Source organism: Vidua chalybeata, assembly GCF_026979565.1.
Source record: "Vidua chalybeata isolate OUT-0048 chromosome W unlocalized genomic scaffold, bVidCha1 merged haplotype SUPER_W_unloc_5, whole genome shotgun sequence".
Taxonomy (NCBI): domain Eukaryota; kingdom Metazoa; phylum Chordata; class Aves; order Passeriformes; family Viduidae; genus Vidua; species Vidua chalybeata.
Window position 1 is genome coordinate 921,446 of NW_026530340.1, and position 20,374 is coordinate 941,819.

The following is a 20,374-nucleotide window of genomic DNA, read 5'->3' on the forward strand; positions in this document are numbered from 1 at the left end:
AGGGCCACCAGGGCAGCGGGGCAGGGCCACGGGAGCAGCACTGCCAACACCAAGTGCTGCTGCTGCTGCTGGGCACAGCTGCTGTGCCAGCACTGATCTGCCCCCAGCTCTGCACACAGACATTGCTGCTGCAGCTCCAGAGGAGGCAACAAAAGGGCATCTCTGCTGAAAACCCTGCTGGGAGATTCTTTAGCTCCTTTTAAAGCCACTGAGAGTGCAGCCCCTCATTGATACAATCTCTGGGCACAGGGAACGTGGAGAGAAACAAAATGAGAAATGGCACAAACAATGACATTTCCTTGGGGTGAAAATGAAAAAAGTTAAACAAAGGAAAAAATGCCCACAACCAAAGCAATAAGTATCAAAAATTACTTTTATTACAAGTGACTGGCAGAAACTGGCCAGCAGTTTAATGTTTACGAAAGCATCCAGTCATCAGTCTCCACACTGCAGCCTTGAGCTCCTGGTTCCTCAGGCTGTAGATGAGGGGGTTCAGGGATGGAGGCACCACCGAGTACAGAACTGACAGAACCAGATCCAGGGATGGGGAGGACATGGAAGGGGGCTTCAGATAGGCAAACACTGCAGTGCTGACAAACAGGGAGACCACAGCCAGGTGAGGGAGGCAGGTGGAAAAGGCTTTGTGCCGTCCCTGCTCAGAGGGGATCCTCAGCACGGCCCTGAAGATCTGCACATAGGAGAAAACAATGAACACAAAACAACCAAATAACAAACAGGCACTAAGGGCAAGAAGCCCAAATTCCCTGAGGTAGGATTTGGAGCAGGAGAGCTTGAGGATCTGTGGGATTTCACAGAAGAACTGGCCCAGGGCATTGCCATGGCACAGGGGGAGGGAAAATGTATTGGCTGTGTGCATCAGAGCATTGAGAAAGGCACTGGCCCAGGCAGCTGCTGCCATGTGGGCACAAGCTCTGCTGCCCAGGAGGGTCCCATAGTGCAGGGGTTTGCAGATGGACACGTAGCGGTCGTAGCACATGATGGTCAGCAGGAAATACTCTGTTTCTGCACAGAAACCAAAAAAAAAGAGCTGAGCAGCACATCCGGTGTAGGAGATGGTGCTGGTGTCCCAGAGGGAATTGTGCATGGCTTTGGGGACAGTGGTGCAGATGGAGCCCAGGTCGCTGAGGGCCAGGTTGAGCAGGAAGAAGAACATGGGCGTGTGCAGGTGGTGGCCGCAGGCTACGGCGCTGATGATGAGGCCGTTGCCCAGGAGGGCAGCCAGGGAGATGCCCAGCAAGAGGCAGAAGTGCAGGAGCTGCAGCTGCCGCGTCTCTGCCAGTGCCAGCAGGAGGAAGTGGCTGATGGAGCTGCTGTTTGACATTTCTTCACTCTGGGCATCATGAAATGTCAAAAAAGGTGTTGACAAGATAGGGCCAATTTCTTTGAGTCCGTCCTATGTATTTTATTTGGAATCCTTTCAAAATTACTTATCTTCCTGTGAGGTAACTTCACTAAACTTTTTTTTTTTTTTTTTTTTTTTTTTTTTTTTTTTTTTTTGAGTTGGTGTTTCTGCTGCTGAGGTACTGCCTGATCTTATCTTCAGCATTGCTCTCAGCCTGAACACTGGGGAGCCCAGAGGGAGAACATGGCTCCCTGTGCCCCAGGGCAGTCAGACCTGCTGGTCCCCACACAGGTGCACTTTGCTCATTTCGTCTCCTTTATTTCAGGGTGATTGAACTTAAAACATCCCTGAAAAATAAAGTGGAATTTTGACAGCTCCAATTTCAAAATAAATTTCCCTAATCACTTCTCTCCTTTTTTTCTTTGTTTTTGAACAGGAAGGGATAGCCAAGGTTCCTCTGCCTCTCTGCTGCCTGGAGTTGTGCTTACTGGGAGCTGTTTCTCTCTATCCAAGCCTTGTCCCTGCCAGTGTTGCCAGAGCCCATCCCTGCCCTTGCGGCTCAGCTCTGCCCTGCAGACCCCTCCCAGCACAGGGCACTCCCAGGGGCATCTCCCTTGCAGCAGGGCCTTAAGGGCAGGGCAGACGAACAGAGATGCTACAAGCCAAGGTGCTGCTGCTGCTGTCTGTAGCTAGAGGAGGGTGAGGAGGGACTTTCTGAGGGAGATCTGAGGCAGATCTGCTGATGCCCAGGGTGACAGTGCAGGAGTCTCAGTGACACAGACAAACCTGACAGCCCCTTTCCCTTCCCTTTAGGAGAAAGCTGACAGCAGCCCTGGCCATGCTGCACCATCTCCACAGCAGGAGGAACCTGCCCTGATGGGGGGGTCACTCCTTCCACCTCCAACTTCTCCCCTGCACAGTCCATGGGGAGCTGCCAGGCAGGCTGAGAGCTGTCCTGGCAGGTGGCACATCCCCTGGGCTGGCCAAGAGCCCTGAGGGCTGCAGGAGCTGCTCTGCAGGACAGCCCTGGGCCACCCTGGCTGCAGCCCCAGCTTCACCCCCTGCAGCTGTCTCTGGCAGCAGGAGCCCTCCTGCCCTGTCCCTCTGATGGTGCCCAGGGCAGCCCCGCTCTGCAGCACATCCTCCCCAAACCAGAAACGGCAGCAGAGGCATCCTTACAGTCACATCAGTCCTGTCCTGGGTCAGTTTCAGGAGATCCCTGCAGCCAAAGACTGACAGTGTCAGAAGTGGTGAAGATTTTCCATGAATGAGCTCAGAATTTTCCTTCCAGCTGCTTTGAGCCACTGTTGGCTTCACTGCCTTCAGGTGCTGGCAGGCAGCACCCTCAGCCCTGCTGGGCTGGGAGAGGAGCTGCTCCTCAGGAGAAATGTCTTTTTGAAGCTCTTCTAGGTTTGGCAGGACCTCTCTTTGTGCCAGGAGCCCAGCCCAGCTCAGCAGCACAGACACAGCACCAGGACTTTAATGACCCTCTGGGGCTTTGGTGTTGTTTACACCAGACTCAGTCCCTGAGAGAGTGTTCAAAAAACTTCTCAAGAATTAGAAGTCAGAATCAAACTCCAAAGTTTCTTGAAGTTTTAATGGGTCCCACTGAGGGTCACAACTGAGAAAGTGTCCCCAGGTTCCAGGTACAGCAGAACACTGGAGGCACTGATGACAGGTGGGGACAAGCAAGGGAAAGGTGTCTCGGGGGCTGAGCAAACCTGGATGTGTTTCAGGAATGCAAAGGGCCAAGGCCTGAGCCCCAGCCCCTGGCAAGGCAGATCCTGTCCCTCCCTCATTGCTCAGGGCTCTTCCCGGGATGGGCACTGGCATGTGGGGATGTGCAGTGCCAAGGGCAGGACCATGGGGCGGCCCCTGCCAGGCTGCTGAGCAGGGACAAGGAGGCACTGAGGCCCCAGGGCTGCAAGGGTCACTTGTCCCCTGGTGGCCTCAGGCCCAGGGCCAGCAGCCATGGCCAAAGTGCTGCACAGGTTGGCTCTGTCAGGGCCTTGCAGCTGCTGCACATGTCTGTGCCCTCTGCAGCCCAGGCTGTCCTACGGTGTCCCTGCCCTGCGCCTCTGTCCCTGCAGGCTGTCCTCATCCCCCAGCTGCCCCACCTGGCTGGCCCCTTCCTTTGCTGACAGCTCTGCCTCCTGCCTGCCTCTGCCTGGCCACACAAAGCCTTGGGCTGCTCCAGGCTCCTTCTGGGGACGTGTTGCACCACAGCCCTGCCCTGGGAGGGAAATTCCTTTCTTCTCTTGTGTCCACTCTGGATTTCTCCAGCTGCATTTCTGGTATAATTTCTCTCTCTGGCTGTTTCCCACTATGGAGAAAAGCTCCACCATTTCTGAATCCACCCTTCAAGCGCTGCCAGGCCACTCCTAATCTGTCCTCAGTCTCTTCACAACTGAGCCCAGGCACATCAGCCTCCATATACGTGTTTTGTTCTTGAGGCCTGAAAACCCAGCCTGGGAGATCTCTGGGCCCTCTCCAAGGTGTTTGCAAATGAAAACATTCTGTTCATATCACCAGAGGCCAAGGCCAGGCAGAACTGTCTGTCCTGGCAGCTTTCGTATGGCAGCAATCCTAGGATAGATGAAAATTTGGCCGCCAAATTCCAGTTTCTGCCATGGCCCCTGGACAAGAAGATCAGTTCTGTTCTGTAGGAAGGAAGGCACAGAGCCCCAGTGCTTCTGAGGCAGATGAGATGTGACCACCAGAGGCCAAGGCCAGCCAGAGCTGGCAGGTTTTGTTCTGGCAGATACCCTTGCATACAGGATATTTTTTAGGGAAAATACCAATTTTATCCATGGGTGTCTGAAAAGAGGGACAGTTCATTCCATAGCAAGGAAAGGACGGAGCCCTAGTGGTTCATGGGCAGATGAGGAGCAGTCCTTGGCATTCCAAGATCAGCCAGACCTGTCAGGTGGCCCCTGGAAGGCCAAGCCAGCCAGACCTGTTCCATGTTCCCTCGGTTCCATGGGACCCCACAGTGTCCCAATGGTCCCTTGCTTCCACGAGGCCCTGAGGTGTCACAATGCCCCCTTGATGACACGAGGCCCTGAAGGGTCCTCATGGTCTCCATGGTTCCATCAGGCCCCACAGAGCCATGATGGTCTCTGGGTCCATGAAGCCCCACTGTGTCACCATGGCCCCTTGGTTCCATGGGCTCCAGTGGTGCCACAATGATCCCCTCGGTTCCATGAGGTCCCCACAGTGCCACCAGGATCTCCATGGGAAGGAAAGAACCGAGCCCCAGTGTGGCAGGGGCAGCCACCAGAGGCCAAGGCCAGCCAGACTTGACGGTACTGGCAGATTTTGCCTGGAAACAACGCTCGGATATAAGGAATTTTAGAGGTGGAATCCCAATTTCAGACATGGACACCTGAAGGAGAAGGGCAGTTTACTTCCATAGGAAGAAAAGCCACCAGAGGCCTATGGCAGCCAGCCCTCTCTGTCCTGGTAGCTTTTGTCTGAAAGCAACCCTTGGATATAGGGAATTTTGTAGGTGGAACCCCAATTTCGGCCATTTCTGCATTGGTCAGAAGGATGGTTCTTTTGCATAGGAAGGAGAGCACAGAGCCCAAGTGTTTCAGGGGCAGAAGAGGAGAGAGAGGTGGCTCCTGTGAGGCTGAGCCAGCCAGACCTGTCTGTCCTGACAGCTTTTGTCACTGAGAAATCCCTGGATCTAGGGAATTCTGGAGGAACATTCCCAACTTTGGCCATGGGCATCTGGTCGAGATGGATGGTTTTTCCCATAGGAAAGAAAAGCACAAAGCCCAGGTGTTTTGGAAGAAGATGAGAGGTGGTCACCATAGGCCAAGAGAGTCAGACCTGTCTTTCCTGGCACCTTTCATCTGGAGGAAATCCTTGGATATTTGGAATTTTGAAGGTGGAATCTCAGTTTTGGCCATGGGCACCTGTGCGGGAAGAAGAGTTCTTTTCATCAGAAAGGAAAGCACAGAGCCCCAGTGTTTCAAAGGCAGATAAGAATCAGCTCTCTGGAAACCAAGGCCAGCCGGACTTGTCTCTCCTGGAAGCTTTCATCTGGGAGAAATCCTTGGATATAGGGAATCCTGGAGGCAGATTCCCAGCTTTGGCCATGGGTGCCTGGATGTGAAAGGTGCTTTTTTCCCATAAGAAAGAAAAGCACATGGTCCCAGTGTCTCAAAGGCAGATGAGAGGTGGCCCCCGGGTGGCCAAGCCAGCCAGGCCTGTCTGTCCTGGCAGATTTCATCTGGGAACAATCTTTGCATAGAAGCAAAATAAGAGGAGGAATCCAAATTTTGGCCGTGGGCACCTGGAGGAGAAGGACAGTTCTTTCCACAGGAAGGAGAGCACAGAGCCCCAGTGCCCCAGGGGCTGACAAGCAGCAGCCCTTGACATGCCAAGGTCAGCTGGACCTGTCAGGTGGCCCCCAGGTGGCCCAGCCAGCCAGGCCTTGATGCCTTGAGAGGCCACCTAGAGCAGAGGCTGGACAGTGTGACAGGAATAAAGGAGGGATTTATTGAAAAGGCCTTCAAAGGATCCACCTTGGGCAGTACAAGGGCCTGGCTGAGGGTACACCCAGGATGGACGACAGGTCACACGTTTGCACACTTTTATAAGTTTTGGCTCATTTCCATATTGGGGTTAATGGTCCAATTACACCTTCAGGTTATGCAGTCCCACCTTCCCAGTCTGCTCTCCTCAATTCGCTGTTGTTTTCACTGTTTGGGCTGAAGCTGCAGTGGTGTCCTTGGTTCTCGGGCTGGAAAAGGATTGTTTTGTCTGACTGCACTGTGAAGAGAACTTGCTGACACTGTCATGGTTTGACACTGGCGCAATGCCAGCGCCCCCATGAAAATGCACCTTCCCTAAATAAATGCTGTGAGATGTTATCAGGAACAGAGCAGAGCAGGCCCAAGCTTAATAACAAAGGGGAAAAAAAACTTTATTAAACTACTACTAACACAAAAAACACATAAACTAAATCCAGGATGAAGACCTTTTAAAACACCCCTCCTCCTCCCAATTTCCAAAAACACCCACCATGAAACATCACCCGGGATTCCTGATCAAATTACCACCCTTCAGAAAATCAATACTCAAACTATCAAGGGAGAGAGAAGTCTCTCTTGCACCACAGACCCCCCAGGAAACACAGTTGCCACACCCTGTGTTTCCCTGTCACACATGGCAACCGCCCGGAGAAAATCTGCCAGTGTGACCCTCTCCTTTCCATCTCACAGTGCTCTCACCACCGTGCATGGACAGACTGCTCATAGGGCTCCTTTAAGGATGCTTTGCCACGGACCCAAAGATACAACAGTTTAGGTTCTCATCTTGGGACTACAGTCCCCCCCATTTTCCCCTGGGGCCAAGGGTCCAAGAACAGAACTCATCTTCTTTCCTGACAATTTGGTGGCCCGTACGGGGAAGGCCAGACAAAGTGGAAAAAACTTTATTCTAATAATATTTTGGCTCTAACTGTTTTGTGGGAATATTGGTATGTCTCTTTTTAAAGTTATAATGTCATTTGGCGTGAAAGCCTGCCTCTATTTCTGGTCATTAGGGTTCTTTGAAGTTTTAATAGCTTTATGGTCCCTGGAGTTATTTTCTTATCCAGAAGTAGCTCCGGTATTGCCCCTAATACGTAGCTTTTGTAGCAGAGGGGCACTAACTAGAATATTCATCGGGCTGGGCTTGGCTGTGATACTTTGCAAGGGGCTTATAAAAATGTTGTTATCGGCTCCAGGAATGTATAATTCGTGGTTGTGGCTGTGTGCTAAATTTGTTATGGGGGAGGAGGTTTTTCAGCCTTTGCTTTCCTTTTCCTCCTCCGAATTGTTTACGTCTCTATTAGAAAATGTTCAGTTCTCCCTGACTGCCAAGGACACCATCTTTCTGTTATTTAATTTAATAACCTTTCTCTATACTGTCTCTCTTCCACTACAAATCAAGGAGGAGTAATATTTTACAAAGCCCTCATTTCCTGCAAAGGGTTAAAAGTTCAGACTCCCTGGACGGCTGATATCTCGGTCCAGCGTTCCGTCTCCCACGCTGGGCACTATCCCCCCTCCTTAGTCAACCTGGTGTCCTGCGGCTCCCCGCGTGTCACCATATTGATGGCGGCCTTAGCTTGGACGCCCGCTCGGCACAGCGCACGGCAGCCTAGAACTCCTGGGCTCAAGCGATTCGTCGGGCTCAGCCTCCCCGTTCAACTGGCCCTGGACATTGCTGAAAGAGAGAAGTGGCCAAAGCTCTACCTCTACACTGATTCGTGGATAGTAGCCAATGCACTGTGGGGCTGGCTGGAGAGATGGAAAGGGGCTAACTGGCAGCGTAGAGGAAAACCAATCTGGGCTGCTGAAGAATGGAAAGACATTGCTACCCGGCTAGAGAAACTACCTGTGAAGGTTCGCCATGCAGATGCCCATGTCCCCAGAAGCAGAGCTAATGAAGAGCAGCAAAACAACCAGCAGGTAGATCAGGCTGCAAGGATAGGGGTGTCAAAGATAGATTTAGATTGGGAACACAAGGGAGAGTTATTCCTAGCTCGATGGGCCCATGATGCCTCAGGCCATCAGGGCAGAGATGCCACCTATAAGTGGGCACGAGACCGAGGGGTGGATTTAACCATGGACAGTATTTCTCAGGTTATCCATGACTGTGAGACGTGTGCTGCCATCAAACAGGCCAAGCGAGTGAAGCCCCTATGGTATGGGGGACGGTGGTCCAAGTACAGGTATGGGGAGGCCTGGCAGATTGACTACATCACACTGCCCCAGACACGCCAAGGCAAGCGCTACGTGCTCACAATGGTGGAAGCCACCACAGGATGGTTGGAAACCTACCCTGTGTCTCATGCTACAGCCCATAACACCATCCTGGGCCTTGAAAAGCGGGTCCTTTGGAGGCATGGTACCCCTGAAAGGATTGAGTCAGACAATGGGACTAATTTTAAAAATAATCTTATTAACACCTGGGCTAGGGAACATGGCATTGAGTGGGTATACCACATCCCCTACCATGCCCCAGCTGCAGGTAAAGTGGAGAGATGCAATGGATTGTTAAAGACCACCTTGAAAGCACTGGCTGGGGGATCTTTCAAGAACTGGGAGCAGCATTTAGCCAGGGCCACCTGGTTAGTTAACACTCAAGGTTCCACCAACCGAGCAGGTCCTGCCCAGTCTGAGTCCCTCAATATAGTAGACAGAGATAAAGTCCCAGTGGCCCATGTCAGAGGTTTGTTGGGGAAGACAGTATGGATTAATCCTGCCTCCAGTACAGGCAAACCCATTCGTGGGATTGTCTTTGCTCAAGGACCAGGTTATACCTGGTGGATAATGCAGAAAGATGGGACAACCCGTTGTGTACCTCAGGGAGATCTGATTGTGGGATGATACCATTGTTTGTTAAGCATGACCACCATTGTCTGTACGTTGGATCATACAGACATGAAACAGAAGGAAATGTGAAAGGGTCGAAAGTCAGAGCAAGTAAGAATGGAAGAGAATGTGTAAGTGTGGAAGGTTTGAGCAGGCGGGAAGGAAGTTTACGTTGTGTTCAGTAACATGTTCACAATATGGGATAAGGGGTGGAATGTCGTGGGGACAGGACATTTTCATGCTTATTATCCCAATCGTGGTTTCTGTTCCCTCCTCTCAGTTTGTTTTGTCTATAGCTTTGTACTTCCCCCTCCCCCGGCTCGCTGCTGGCTTGCTGCTTTTTGCTCGCTGCTGGCTGCCTGCTTTGCTACCTCTCTTTTCCTTTCTTTTTTCTTTGCTTTTTGCTTGCTTGCTTTTTCGCCATTTTTTTCCTTTTTCCCCGGTTTCTGTTGTTCCCTTCTCCCCCCCCACCACCGAAGATATCGGACCTACTCCGGGCAGGAGCTCCCCCGGGGTCTGCGAGAGAAGCTTCGTACCCTCTGTGGCGAAGAGATATAGCTCAACCCCCTTGGACTGGTGAAAACATCTGTTGTCATCTCGGGCTATTTCTCTTGTGCTGGGGAGTGTTTTTTGTTGTTCCTTAATAAACAAGTTTTTTCCACTTCCCCTCTGAAGAAATTCCTCCTGAACCCAATGGTGGGGGAAGTTGCGGAGGGTTTTGTTTCCTATAAGGGGCTCCTTTGGAGATGTTTTCCCCTAATTTCTCCTAAACCAGGACACTGAACCCCGGCCCGTGGAAACCGACCATAGCAATGGGTCCTGATGATGTTTGCCTACTAAGGATCAGATTTTTTGACAGGTACTCGAGGGGTTCTGTGGGGACTTTCTAAGTGTTTCCAGGCTGCCAAAGAGCCGGGATGTCACAGGCACTCACAGGGGTTCCTGTCATGGGCAGAGTGGGAGCTTTAGGCAAAGTTTATTAGAGAAGCTCCTGTCAGGTCAGGAGGTACAAAAAGGATCCCCAAATACCTCCAAGGACCTCCAGGCTTTCTGAACTCCTTTTGTGAGGGGAGCCATGGAGCAGCAGGTTCCAATCCCCTCCCTTGACTTTTCAAAAGCTCGTATGTAACAATTATAAAGGTGGAATTAAACTTTTTAAAAATTTGTCCCACGGGATTAAAAATGGCCAACACCTGTTGGGGGTTGCCTTTTTCCTTTCTGTTTGTTCCTTATCATCGGCTGGTGATTATTGGCTGAGCCCTTATTTTGGGGGGAGGACGATCAGAGCCCCTGCTCTTGGGAAAGGGAGTTTCCACTGCTGCTGCCAGAGCCCGGCCCAGAGCTGCTTCTTCTGTCATGGGGTGAGCCTCTGCTCGTGAGAACAGCCCCTAAACTGGGACCTTATTAACACCTGCCCCACTAAAAAAGAGACCTATCCCCGTCTGCTGGGGTGCCCGGGATCCTGAGCTCGGCTCTCCCTGCCCTGCTGGGAGCCCCTCAGCCCCTGCCTGCTGAGACATCCTGCCGGCCCAGCTTGCTGCTTTCCCAGAGTCCTGCTGGGGCCCCGGAGCCGGCTGCCCCCAAGTTTGTGAAGCGGAGCCTTCTTCCAAGCCCTTCCCGCCTTGGGACAAAGCCGCCATGGCCGCGTGCTCCCCGAGCCCGCGCCGGAGCGCCCCCTGCAGCCGCGCGGGGATCACCGCACCTGCCCTGCCCCCCGGGAGCCACCAGCGCCCCTGCCGGCCGTGCCCGGAGCTGCACCGCAGGGAAAGTGCCGCGGCCGAAAGGCTGCACTGGGCTCCTGTTCTGTTTGCTGCCAGCGCCGGAGGTGCTGCTGTTTGTTTGCTTTATTGTACACGCTAGTGAAGAACTGTTATTGCTATTCCCACATCTTTGCCTGAGAGCCCCTTGATTTCACGATTCTAATAATTTGGAGGGAGGGGTTTGCATTCTCCATTCGACAGGAGCCTTTTTTCTGCCTTCCCTAGCAGACCCTGTCTTGTAAACCAAGAACAATTTTGGTGCCCAATGTGCAGTCGGAGGGCACATGAGAAAAAGTGTGAAATGAGAATAACAATTCTTGAGTAACATAATATATTTTTTTGTGTGTGTACTGGATATAGAAACCTTGTTAGGTGTCACCATGTGGTCTAGCTTACCCTGCTTTGGGTGGCACATGGTTGTGGCTACATTTTTCCCATCCTATAACTATGGCTACTGTGGCTGCTATCCAATTTGTTTGATGGGTTAATGTGGTGAGGAATTTATGGATTTTTAATTTCCTCTGGACAGTGGGCACATGGATTGGAGGCTCCCACACACTAACTGTATGTGTTTCGAATTACTTTAATAATGGTACCCACTGTGAGGAAATGACAGCAGGGGAAATTTTCTCCCAACCCCTCAGCCAGCTCGTTGGGTCTACAGTGATTGGTGTTGCTGATGTGCCTGTTAAGCCTATTCTATTTAGCATTCAGAGGTAAGGGAAGATTGACTTGGTAACTATCATAGCAGGGCGTCCCCGGAGTGGTGATAATAAGCATTGACTCCATGATTCCAGAAGGCTGATCAATCGCTTTATTATATTATACTATACTATACTACTAAGAAACACTCATCACTCTTGCAGACAGTCCGATACAGACAGACCAGATTGGTTGATTGAAATCCAAACACCATCACCACTGGCCAATTAAGAAATTACCCTTTGGTAAACAAATCTCCATAACACATTCCACATATGCACAACAACAGGTGCAGCAAGTGAAGATAAGAATTGTTTCTCATTCTTTTCTCTGAGCTTTCTCACAGCTTCTCACAGCTTCCCAGGAAAATCCTGGGAGAGCTCTCTCTCTCTGTTCAGAGGATATGTGATCACCACAGGTCAGCTGTGACAATGCAGGCCCAAGGACACCACAGTGACACTACAGAACCTCATGGAACCAAGGGGCCATTGTGACACTGTGGTGCCTCATGGAATCAAGGAGACCATTGTGAAACTCGGGGGCCCCAAGGAACCAAGGGTCCATGGTGACCTTGTGGAGCCCGCAGTGTCACAGAGGAGCCGTTGTGACACAGCGAGGGCGCACGGAGCCGAGGGGCCATTGTGACACATCAGGGCTTTGTGGAACCACAAAGCCATTGTGACATTGCAAGGCCTCATGGAAGCATGGGGCCATTGTGACACTGCAGAAGCAAGGGGGACATTGTGACACTCCAGGGCCTCATGGAACCAAGGAGACCATTGTGACACTGTGGGGTCCCACAAAACCAAGGGAACATGGAACAGGTCTGGCTGGCTGGGCCTCCTGGGGACCACCTGACATGTCTGGCTGACCTTGGCATGTCGAGGGCTGCTTCTCACCTGTCCCTGAAGCACTGGGGCTCTGGGCTTTCCTTCCTATGGGAGAGAACTCTCCTTCTCCAGGGGCCTATGGCCGAAAGTGGGATTCCTTCTCCAAGTTTCGTTGTATGCAAGGATTGTTCCCAGCCAAAATCTGCCACTATCATCAAGTTTGGCCGCCCTTGGTCTCTGGTGGCTGCCCCTGCCACACTGGGGCTCGGTTCTTTCCTTCCCATGGAGATCCCTGTGACACTGTGGGGACCTCATGGAACCAAGGGGATCATTGTGGCACCACTGGAGCCCATGGAACCAAGGGGCCATGGTGACACAGCGGGGCTTCATGGACCCAGAGACCATTCTGACTCTGTGGGGCCTGATGGAACCATGGAGGCCATGAGGACCCTTCAGGGCCTCGTGTCACCAAGGGGGCATTGTGACACCTCAGGGCCTCCTGGAAGCAAGGGACCATTGGGACACTGTGGGGCCCCATGGAACCGAGGGAACATGGAACAGGTCTGGCTGGCTTGGCCTTCCAGGGGCCACCTGACAGGTCTGGCTGATCTTGGAATGCCAAGGGCTGCCTCTCATCAGCTCCTGGAGCACTGGGGCTCCGTGCTTTCCTTGCTATGGGAAAGAACTGACCCTCTTTTCAGATGCCCATTGCCAAAATTGGTACCCTCTCTAAAAAATTTCCTATTTCTAAGGGTATCTCTCAGAACAAAAACTGCCAGCTCTGGCTGGGCTTGGCCTCTGGTGGTCACCTCTCATCTGCCCCTGAAACAGAGGGACTCTGTTCCTTCGTTGCTGCGGAAAAAAGCAGCCTTCTTGCCAAGGGACCATGGCCAAAATTAGAATTTGGCCTCCCAAATTCCATTTATCCAAGGATTGCTCCCTAACAAAAGTAGACAGGACAGACACATCAGGCTGGCCCTGTCCTCTGGTGATTTTCTTAGACTATGAGCTGAATGTTTTCATTTGAAAACTCCTTGGAGAGCACCCAGAGATCTCCCAAGGTGGGGTTTTGAGGCCTCAGGCACATGACCACTACATATGGACAAAGGAGCTCTGTGCTCTGTGCTGTTGTGGTGGTTTTGCATCATGGAAGTGATGTCCTGAGAGAAGCTGTTAGCAGTTTCGCCGTATCTGACAAAAAACCAATCAGTAATTAGCTTTGAGAGCTGACAATCTGTTAAACCACTAAGGAAACTGCACAAGCCTCTGTGAAGACACAAGTTAAAGAGGAAGAAGCCTGGCTGGGTCTCTTTCCCTTCTGGCCAGCACAGAGGTGCCAAGGCCGGGCCAGCCCCTGTCTGGGCCGGGGCGGGCCGGGCGGCTCCTGCCGTGGGGCCGGGCCCCTTCTCAGAGAGCCCGCCAGGCCCCATCGGCTGCCGGGCAGGGGAGGGGAGGCCGTGGGGCTGAGGCCGGGCCGGGCCGTGGCTGCGCTTGCTGACATCTGGCCGCTGCCGAGCCCTGCCCCGCCGCCAGCCCGGGCCCAGCCAGGATCCGCCGGGCCCCAGGAGCAGCCCCGGGCCGGGCCGGCTCGGCCAAGCTTCTGCCGCCCTTGGGCTTGGCCCGCAACCAGCGGGCAGGGCCAGGAGAAGCCATCGGCCCCGGCCGTGCTGCTGCTCTGCTCTGGCCTGGCTGCTGAGATCCTGGCCCTGCCCCCAGCGCCGCCCAGCCTGACACAGCCCCAGCGCAGCCGCTGCACAAACCTCCATGGGAAAACAGCTCCGGCCGCAAGGACCCAGCCCGGCCGGGCTCACGCAACCATCTGCAGGCCCCGCCTGAGATATTGACTCTTCCCGTGCTTCCATCCTCCCTCCAGTGAGAGAAAAGGACAAAGTGCAGGCACACACAGGAGCAACGTGAAGACACCGAGGTCAGTGAAGAGGAAGTTGAGTCCCAGATGGGAGGGATGAGGAGATGCCTTGACCTTGGGGCTATAATCCTCTGGTAACGCTATGGAGAAGGATGGAATTGATACATCAGACTCTCTTTTTCCCTATAACGCATTGAAAAGAATGGGGAGATGACTTGTTCAGCAAAGGCCTCCATGCTAAAGTAAGGAAATGTTGCAGTAGCTGTGATCCCATGAGAAGTTTGAAGAGAGAAAAGGAGCAGAGTGATGAGACCCTGTGCCCTGAGGGAGAGAAGAAGAAGACCTCTGTTCCCAGAGATTAAGATGATTTCAGAAATAGATGAAGAGAACCTTTGCTCTTAAACAGCTCATCTGTAAACCAGTACCCCATAAGCTGACATGGGCCATAGACACAGCTGTGGGAAAAACTGTGAAAAAATGGGAGGGACTTCACAATTGCAGATTTTTCCATGCAGCTGCTATTTGTGGAAATGAAAGGCCATGAGATAACTGTTTTCTTGTGGAGAAGTCTCCATAACATTAACAAGAGGAACTTCTCTCCCTGTGTGAACTGAAGAAAGACCATTCAAGAGGTGGTAAACTAACTGAAAATTTTAGGTTTTGTCTCTTTACATGGTGAGGTTATAAGGAGAGAGGAGAAGTGTTGTGAAAGTTTTGTTCTGATTCTCATTTCTCTTACTTTTACTTACTATTCTAAACTTTTCTTTATACCCTTTTAAAGTTTTGAGCCCACTTTGCCTTTCTCCTAATCCCATCTCACAGCAGGAAAGGAGTAAGTATATTCTAGTGGGTGCACTGGTAATTAGGCAGCACTGAACCCACCACACTAATTAATGCATTGGCCAAGAAATCTCAAATTGGAGAACCAAAACCACTGCAGAAACTTCCTGATGAACTGCCCCAGACCAGAGGGAAATCAAGGCAGAGCCATGGTTTGTCAGGACTTGCTTGATACTAATGAGCCCCGTGGTGCATTTGGAGCTGAGCCCTGGAACCTCAGGGCCTGAGAGGAGATTGCACAAACCTTTCCAGGAGTCCAAGTCCGAGGAAATATCCAAAGTGCCTCAAAGGATTAATGGGTCCCACAGACGTCCATCCCCAACGCAAGCCCCTCATGGACTCCATGGAGGAGAGAATTGGAGGCCAGGATGGCACAAAAACCTCTCAGAGACTCAAAATGGCACAAAAACCTCTCAGTGTGGAAAGGAAAACCCAAAGTACCTTACAAAAGTTGAGTATCTCAAAGTATTAATGAGTCCCACTGAGTGTCAGTACAAAGCTCTCAAGGGACTCGTTAAAGCAGATAATTGGGGCCATGATTGCACAAACCTCTCACAGAGTCTGTATCCAAAGGGAAACACCAAGTACCTTAAAAGAACTGAAGTACCTTGAAGCATTAATGAGCCCCACTGAGTGTTGTTCCTGACAAAGCCTCTCCAGGGACTAATTACAGCAGATAATTGGACGCCATGATTGCAGAAAGCTCTCAGAGACTGCAAGGCAAAAGCCAAAGCCCAAGTCCTTTGAAAAACCTGCAGTGCCTGGGAGCATTGTGGAGCCCCCAGGGCCACTGCTGAGCAAGGCTCCCCAGGGACTCCTTCCAGCAGATCCTTGAGGCCACTGGGATGTGGGCTAGGGGGGGATGCTGAGGGCAGGACAAGGGGCTGACAGTGCCCAGCCTGGCTGGGGCTGTGCCAGGAGGCCCCAGGGCCTCAGCACAAGGTGTCTCCTGACAGCCCTTGGTGCCACAGACCCTGCTGTGCCCCAGGCCACCAAGACTTGGCTTCTCTTTGTCCCCACCTGTCATCAGTGCCTCCAGCTCTCTGTTCTGCCTGGGGCCTGGGGACACTTTCTCAGTCGTGTCCCTCAGTGGGACCCATTAAAAGTCCAAGAAATTTTGGAGTTGGATTCTGACTTGGAGTTCTGGAGAGGTTTCTGCAGCCCCCTGTCAGGGCCTGATGTTCAGGGCCTGAGCACAAAGCCCCAGAGGCTCATTCAAGTCCTTGTGCTGTGTCTGTGCTGCTGAGCTGGGCCGGGCTCCTGGCACAGAGGGTGATGCTGGTAAGCAAGCAGAGCTTCAAAAGCACATTTCTCTGGATGAGCAGCTCTTCTCCCAGCCCAGCAGGGCTGGGGCACTGCCTGCAGCCAGTGCAGGCACAGCCCAGAGGCACAGAGAGCTTCAATCAGTCAGGGCTGGGAAGGTGCTGAGAAGTGCCTGGGGCAGAATCACTGCCAGCCCTTGGCACAGGAACCTCTGGCTGCAGGACAGTGCAGCTGCAGCTCCTGCAGTGATCTCCTCAAGCTGGAACACCCCAATGCCCACAGACCATGTGAGTACAACTCTGAGTAGTTCTGGTACAGGGCAGGTGAAATGCTCATGTAGCTCTGACATGCTGAGGGGTTCTGATCAGTCATAGAAAATTCCAAAAAGAAGGATTTGATAAAAAGTAGGAGATTTCTAAAGACTTTGTATTCAGTTTCCTAATATTCCAGGATGGCAGGGAGAGATGGATGAATATTAAATGTTGATAATGAATTATTGATTATGAATTTTGTCAAGTGCCTGAGACATGTGAACTGTTGCTTTTAGTGATCAGTAGGTTCAGAGGAGATCCCTAATGTGCTTGCAGCCACTCTGCCCATGGACAGCAGCAGCATCACCTTTGCTGGAGCCATCAGGCTCAGTCTGAGCTGTCCTTTCTCCAAGCTGCAAACAGAACTTGCCCCCAGACAGTGCCCTGCAAACAGGCAGGGTTCTGTCAGGCCAAGGAGAGGGCACAGAGAATTGGGGTCTGTGAGTGCTGGCAGGGAGAGATCAGGCACTGGGCAACACCTGCAGGAGGAAAATCTCCAGGAAGCAGAGAGAAGATCAGGGAAGGAGAGAAAACAAAACCCAGAAATGCTGTGGCAGGGAGAGTTTAGAGATGTGCAGAGGATCCCCTCCAGTGCAGCCCCTCCCTCTGAACAAGCCCCCTCCCTCCTGTGCCCCCAGCCAAGCCTCTGCCCTCAGGACCGGGGCTCCAAGGCGTGCAGCCCCTCCTGTGCAGGCAGAGCTGCAGCAGAGCCGTGGGGCAGCTCTGCAGCCCCGGGCCCAGTTCCCTCTGCAGAGCACAGGGCTGGCAGCAGCTGCCCGGCACTCGGGGCTCTGGCAGGGGGCACAGCTGGCTCAGGGTGACACAGCTGTCCCCAGTGCCCGGCTCTGGGCAATGCTGCCAGTGCAGCCAGGGAAGGAGCTGCACCTCCCTTCATCCAGTGCCATCAGAAGGACACTTGGAAGTCTCCCTGAGATTTCAGTCCAAGCTGGGAGCTTCAATCCAGGGTGCAAACCTGTCCTAGAGCATCTCTGATTTATAAGATTGATGGGGAAAGGCAGAGGTGTTGTGACACTGAAAATGCTGCTGGGTTGCTGAAATGAGCAACATGAGTCCTTGGATCCAAATGTGGAGCTGGGCTCTGCTGGATCCATCTGCTCTCAGTTGTACCTCATGACATTTTAGGGGAAGCATGGGAAGGTGTTCATGCTCCACCTGAGAGAGGTTAAAGCCCAGAGAAAGTCTGAACAGGTCAGAATGACAGACCATCTGCCCTCACTCTCCACTCCTCACTTTGCCTCACAGAATTTGCTCTGTTCTCCCAGAGGGCAGCAGAAATGCTGAGGGTTTCTGATATCCAAGAATACCAGCAGAGATACAGGCAAGCATATAAAGAAAACCCCAGAACTCAAAAATACTAAAGACAGTGTCAGTGTGTTCCAAGGGAGTGTATATGGGAAATGGCTTTGATTTTGGTTACAGGTATCTCCTCTAATTCTTGACTGTCCTTTCTCCATGAACAGGTGCCCATGTGCAGCCCCAGCAAATGTCCAACAGCAGCTCCATCAGCCACTTCCTCCTGCTGGCACTGGCAGAGACGCGGCAGCTGCAGCTCCTGCACTTCTGCCTCTTGCTGGGCATCTCCCTGGCTGCCCTCCTGGGCAACGGCCTCATCATCAGCGCCGGAGCCTGCGGCCACCACCTGCACACGCCCATGTTCTTCTTCCTGCTCAACCTGGCCCTCAGCCACCTGGGCTCCATCTGCACCACTGTCCCCAAAGCCATGCACAATTCCCTCTGGGACACCAGCACCATCTCCTACACAGGATGTGCTGCACAGTTATTTTTCTTTCTCTTCTTCATCTCAGCAGAGCTTTCCCTCCTGACCACCATGTGCTACGACCGCTACGTGTCCATCTGCAAACCCCTGCACTACGGGACCCTCCTGGGCAGCAGAGCTTGTGCCCACATGGCAGCAGCTGCCTGGGCCAGTGCCTTTCTCAATGCTCTGCTGCTCACAGCCAATACATTTTCCCTGCCCCTGTGCCATGGCAATGCCCTGGGACAGTTCTTCTGTGAAATCCCCCAGATCCTCAAGCTCTCCTGCTCCAAATCCTACCTCAGGGAACTTGGGCTTCTTACTGTTAGGGTGTGTTTGGCATTTTGTTCTTTTGTGTTCATTGTTTTCTCCTATGTGCAGATCTTCAGGGCTGTGCTGAGGATCCCCTCTGAGCAGGGACGGCACAAAGCCTTTTCCACCTGCCTCCCTCACCTGGCCGTGACCTCTCTGTTCTATAGCACTGGTATATTTTACTACCTGAAGCCACCTTCTGTCTCCTCCCCATCCGTGGATCTGGCCCTGTCAGTTCTGTACTCGGTGGTGCCTCCAGCCCTGAACCCCCTCATCTACAGCCTGAGGAACCAGGAGCTCAAGGCTGCAGTGTGGAGACTGATGACTGGATGGTCTCAGGTACATTAAACCGCAGGCCAATTACTGCCAATCACTTACAATAAAAGTCATCTTTCATAAATCTTGTTGGTTTCATGTTGGAGTTTCTTTTTCTTAGTTTTGATTTTAAATATTTAGATGAATAAAGAAATGTCGCTTCTTGTGCCATTTTTCATTTTCTTTCCCTCCACCTTCCCTGTGGCTACAGACTGTGTCAATGAGGGGCTGCGCTCTCAGTGGCTTTAAAGGAACTCAAGGATCTCCCAGCAGAGTTTTCTGCAGAGCTGCCCTTTTGTTGCCTTCTCTGGAGCTGCAGCAGCAATAACTGTGTGCAGAGCTGGGGGCAGATCAGTGCTGGCACAGCAGCTGTGCCCAGCAGCAGCAGCAGCAGCAGCAGCAGCAACACTTGGTGTTGGCAGTGCTGCTCCCGTGGCCCTGCCCCGCTGCCCTGGTGGCCCTGGTGTTGCTGCAGGGCCTGAGTGCTCTCGGGGCCGGGCACAGTCCTGGGGGTGGCAGTGCCGGGGCTGCAGCAGGGACAGGCCATGGGCACTGCTGGGGCAGCGCTGACGCCTCAGGCCAGGGCCTGGGGGCTCCAGGCTCCTTGCCCAGCCTCTCTCAAGAACACGGCCAGGCCAATGCTCAGCACAGAAAACCCCCTTGAGCAGCCCCAGGCTGGCTGTGGGCAGGCTGGGGGCAAACAGCACGGCTGGTGCTCTGCCAGGGCCCTGGGGGAGACGGGAAGGAGCAGCAGAGCAGGGGCTGATCCATCCCCAGTGCGCTGCACAGCCCAGGGCAGCGTCCCAGAGCATCCTCATGGAGCTGCCAACAACATCCCCCCTCTGCAGCCCTGGCCTCTCCCCCAGCTCACACAGATGCCCCATCCTTGCAGGCACAGACACGGCAGCGCTGGCTCAGGGGCCCCTGTTTGCATTGCACACAGCAGGCGGGAGCACCCCCGTGCTGGTGCTGTGGGGACCTGAACCTGAGGGAGCACAAATGCCATCAGCCCCTGGGGCCAGGAAGGGCTGGGGGACGCCAGGGAAACCACTCAGCTTTGTCCTGGCCTCTGCACTCAGCCAGAAAGTTTGTTCCCATCAGCTGGGACTTTCCTGGCCCACTGCAGATGCTGTTGCTCAGAGCCAGGGCTGCCTGGCAGCCACCCCCAAACTGCCCTGAGCATTTCCTTGACTTCACCTTTGCTTTCCTTACTCTTCCTGCTGCAGATTTCTTCCTCTTGCCCACCCCTGTTCCCTCCCCTGCACACAGCTCATCCCTTTGTGTCACCTTTGTGTCGCCTTACCTCCTCTGAGCCTTGTGTTCTCCAGGATCAACAACCCCAGCTCCCTCAGCCGCTCCTCACAGGACTTGTGCTCCAGGCCCCTCACCAGCCTTGTTGCCCTTCTCTAGACACGCTCCAGCCCCTCCATGTCCTTCCTAAATTGGGGGCCCAGAACTGGACACAGCACTGGAGGTGCTGCCCAACCAGTGCCCAGCACAGGGGAAGAATCACAGCCCTGCTCCTGCTGGCCACACCATTCCTGATCCAGGCCAGGAGCCATTGGCCTTCTTGGCCACCTGGGCACACGGCTGGCTCATGCCCAGCCTGCTGTCCATCAGTCCCTGCAGGTCCCTTTCTGCCTGGCTGCTCTCCAGCCCCTCTG

At 53.1% G+C, this 20,374-nt stretch overlaps 4 protein-coding genes across 4 annotated transcripts in view; 2 read left to right on the forward strand and 2 right to left on the reverse strand.

Moving 5' to 3' along the window:
* The window catches only part of LOC128782965 (olfactory receptor 14A16-like), a 177,160-nt gene that overhangs the window by 126,807 nt on the left and 29,979 nt on the right, over positions 1–20,374 (reverse strand). The gene's annotated exons all lie outside the window — the stretch shown is intronic.
* LOC128782979 (olfactory receptor 14J1-like) lies at positions 398–1,366 on the reverse strand. Its single transcript, XM_053933573.1, has one exon. It carries the CDS (start codon positions 1,340–1,342, stop codon positions 410–412), a length of 933 nt encoding a protein of 310 aa, XP_053789548.1. The 5' UTR covers positions 1,343–1,366; the 3' UTR covers positions 398–409.
* LOC128782969 (uncharacterized) lies at positions 11,166–14,487 on the forward strand. Its single transcript, XM_053933558.1, has 2 exons — positions 11,166–13,952; positions 14,094–14,487. The coding sequence occupies exon 1, from the start codon at positions 12,011–12,013 to the stop codon at positions 12,923–12,925; it is 915 nt and encodes a 304-aa protein (XP_053789533.1). The 5' UTR covers positions 11,166–12,010; the 3' UTR covers positions 12,926–13,952; positions 14,094–14,487.
* LOC128782967 (olfactory receptor 14A16-like) lies at positions 16,789–19,028 on the forward strand. Its single transcript, XM_053933556.1, has one exon. The coding sequence runs from the start codon at positions 17,811–17,813 to the stop codon at positions 18,741–18,743; it is 933 nt and encodes a 310-aa protein (XP_053789531.1). The 5' UTR covers positions 16,789–17,810; the 3' UTR covers positions 18,744–19,028.

Coding starts and splice junctions, on each gene's coding strand:
- LOC128782967 (XM_053933556.1), top strand. CDS start 17,811: ATGTCCAACAGCAGCTCCATCAGCCACTTCCTCCTGCTGGCACTGGCA.
- LOC128782979 (XM_053933573.1), bottom strand. CDS start 1,342: ATGTCAAACAGCAGCTCCATCAGCCACTTCCTCCTGCTGGCACTGGCA.
- LOC128782969 (XM_053933558.1), top strand. CDS start 12,011: ATGGAACAGGTCTGGCTGGCTGGGCCTCCTGGGGACCACCTGACATGT.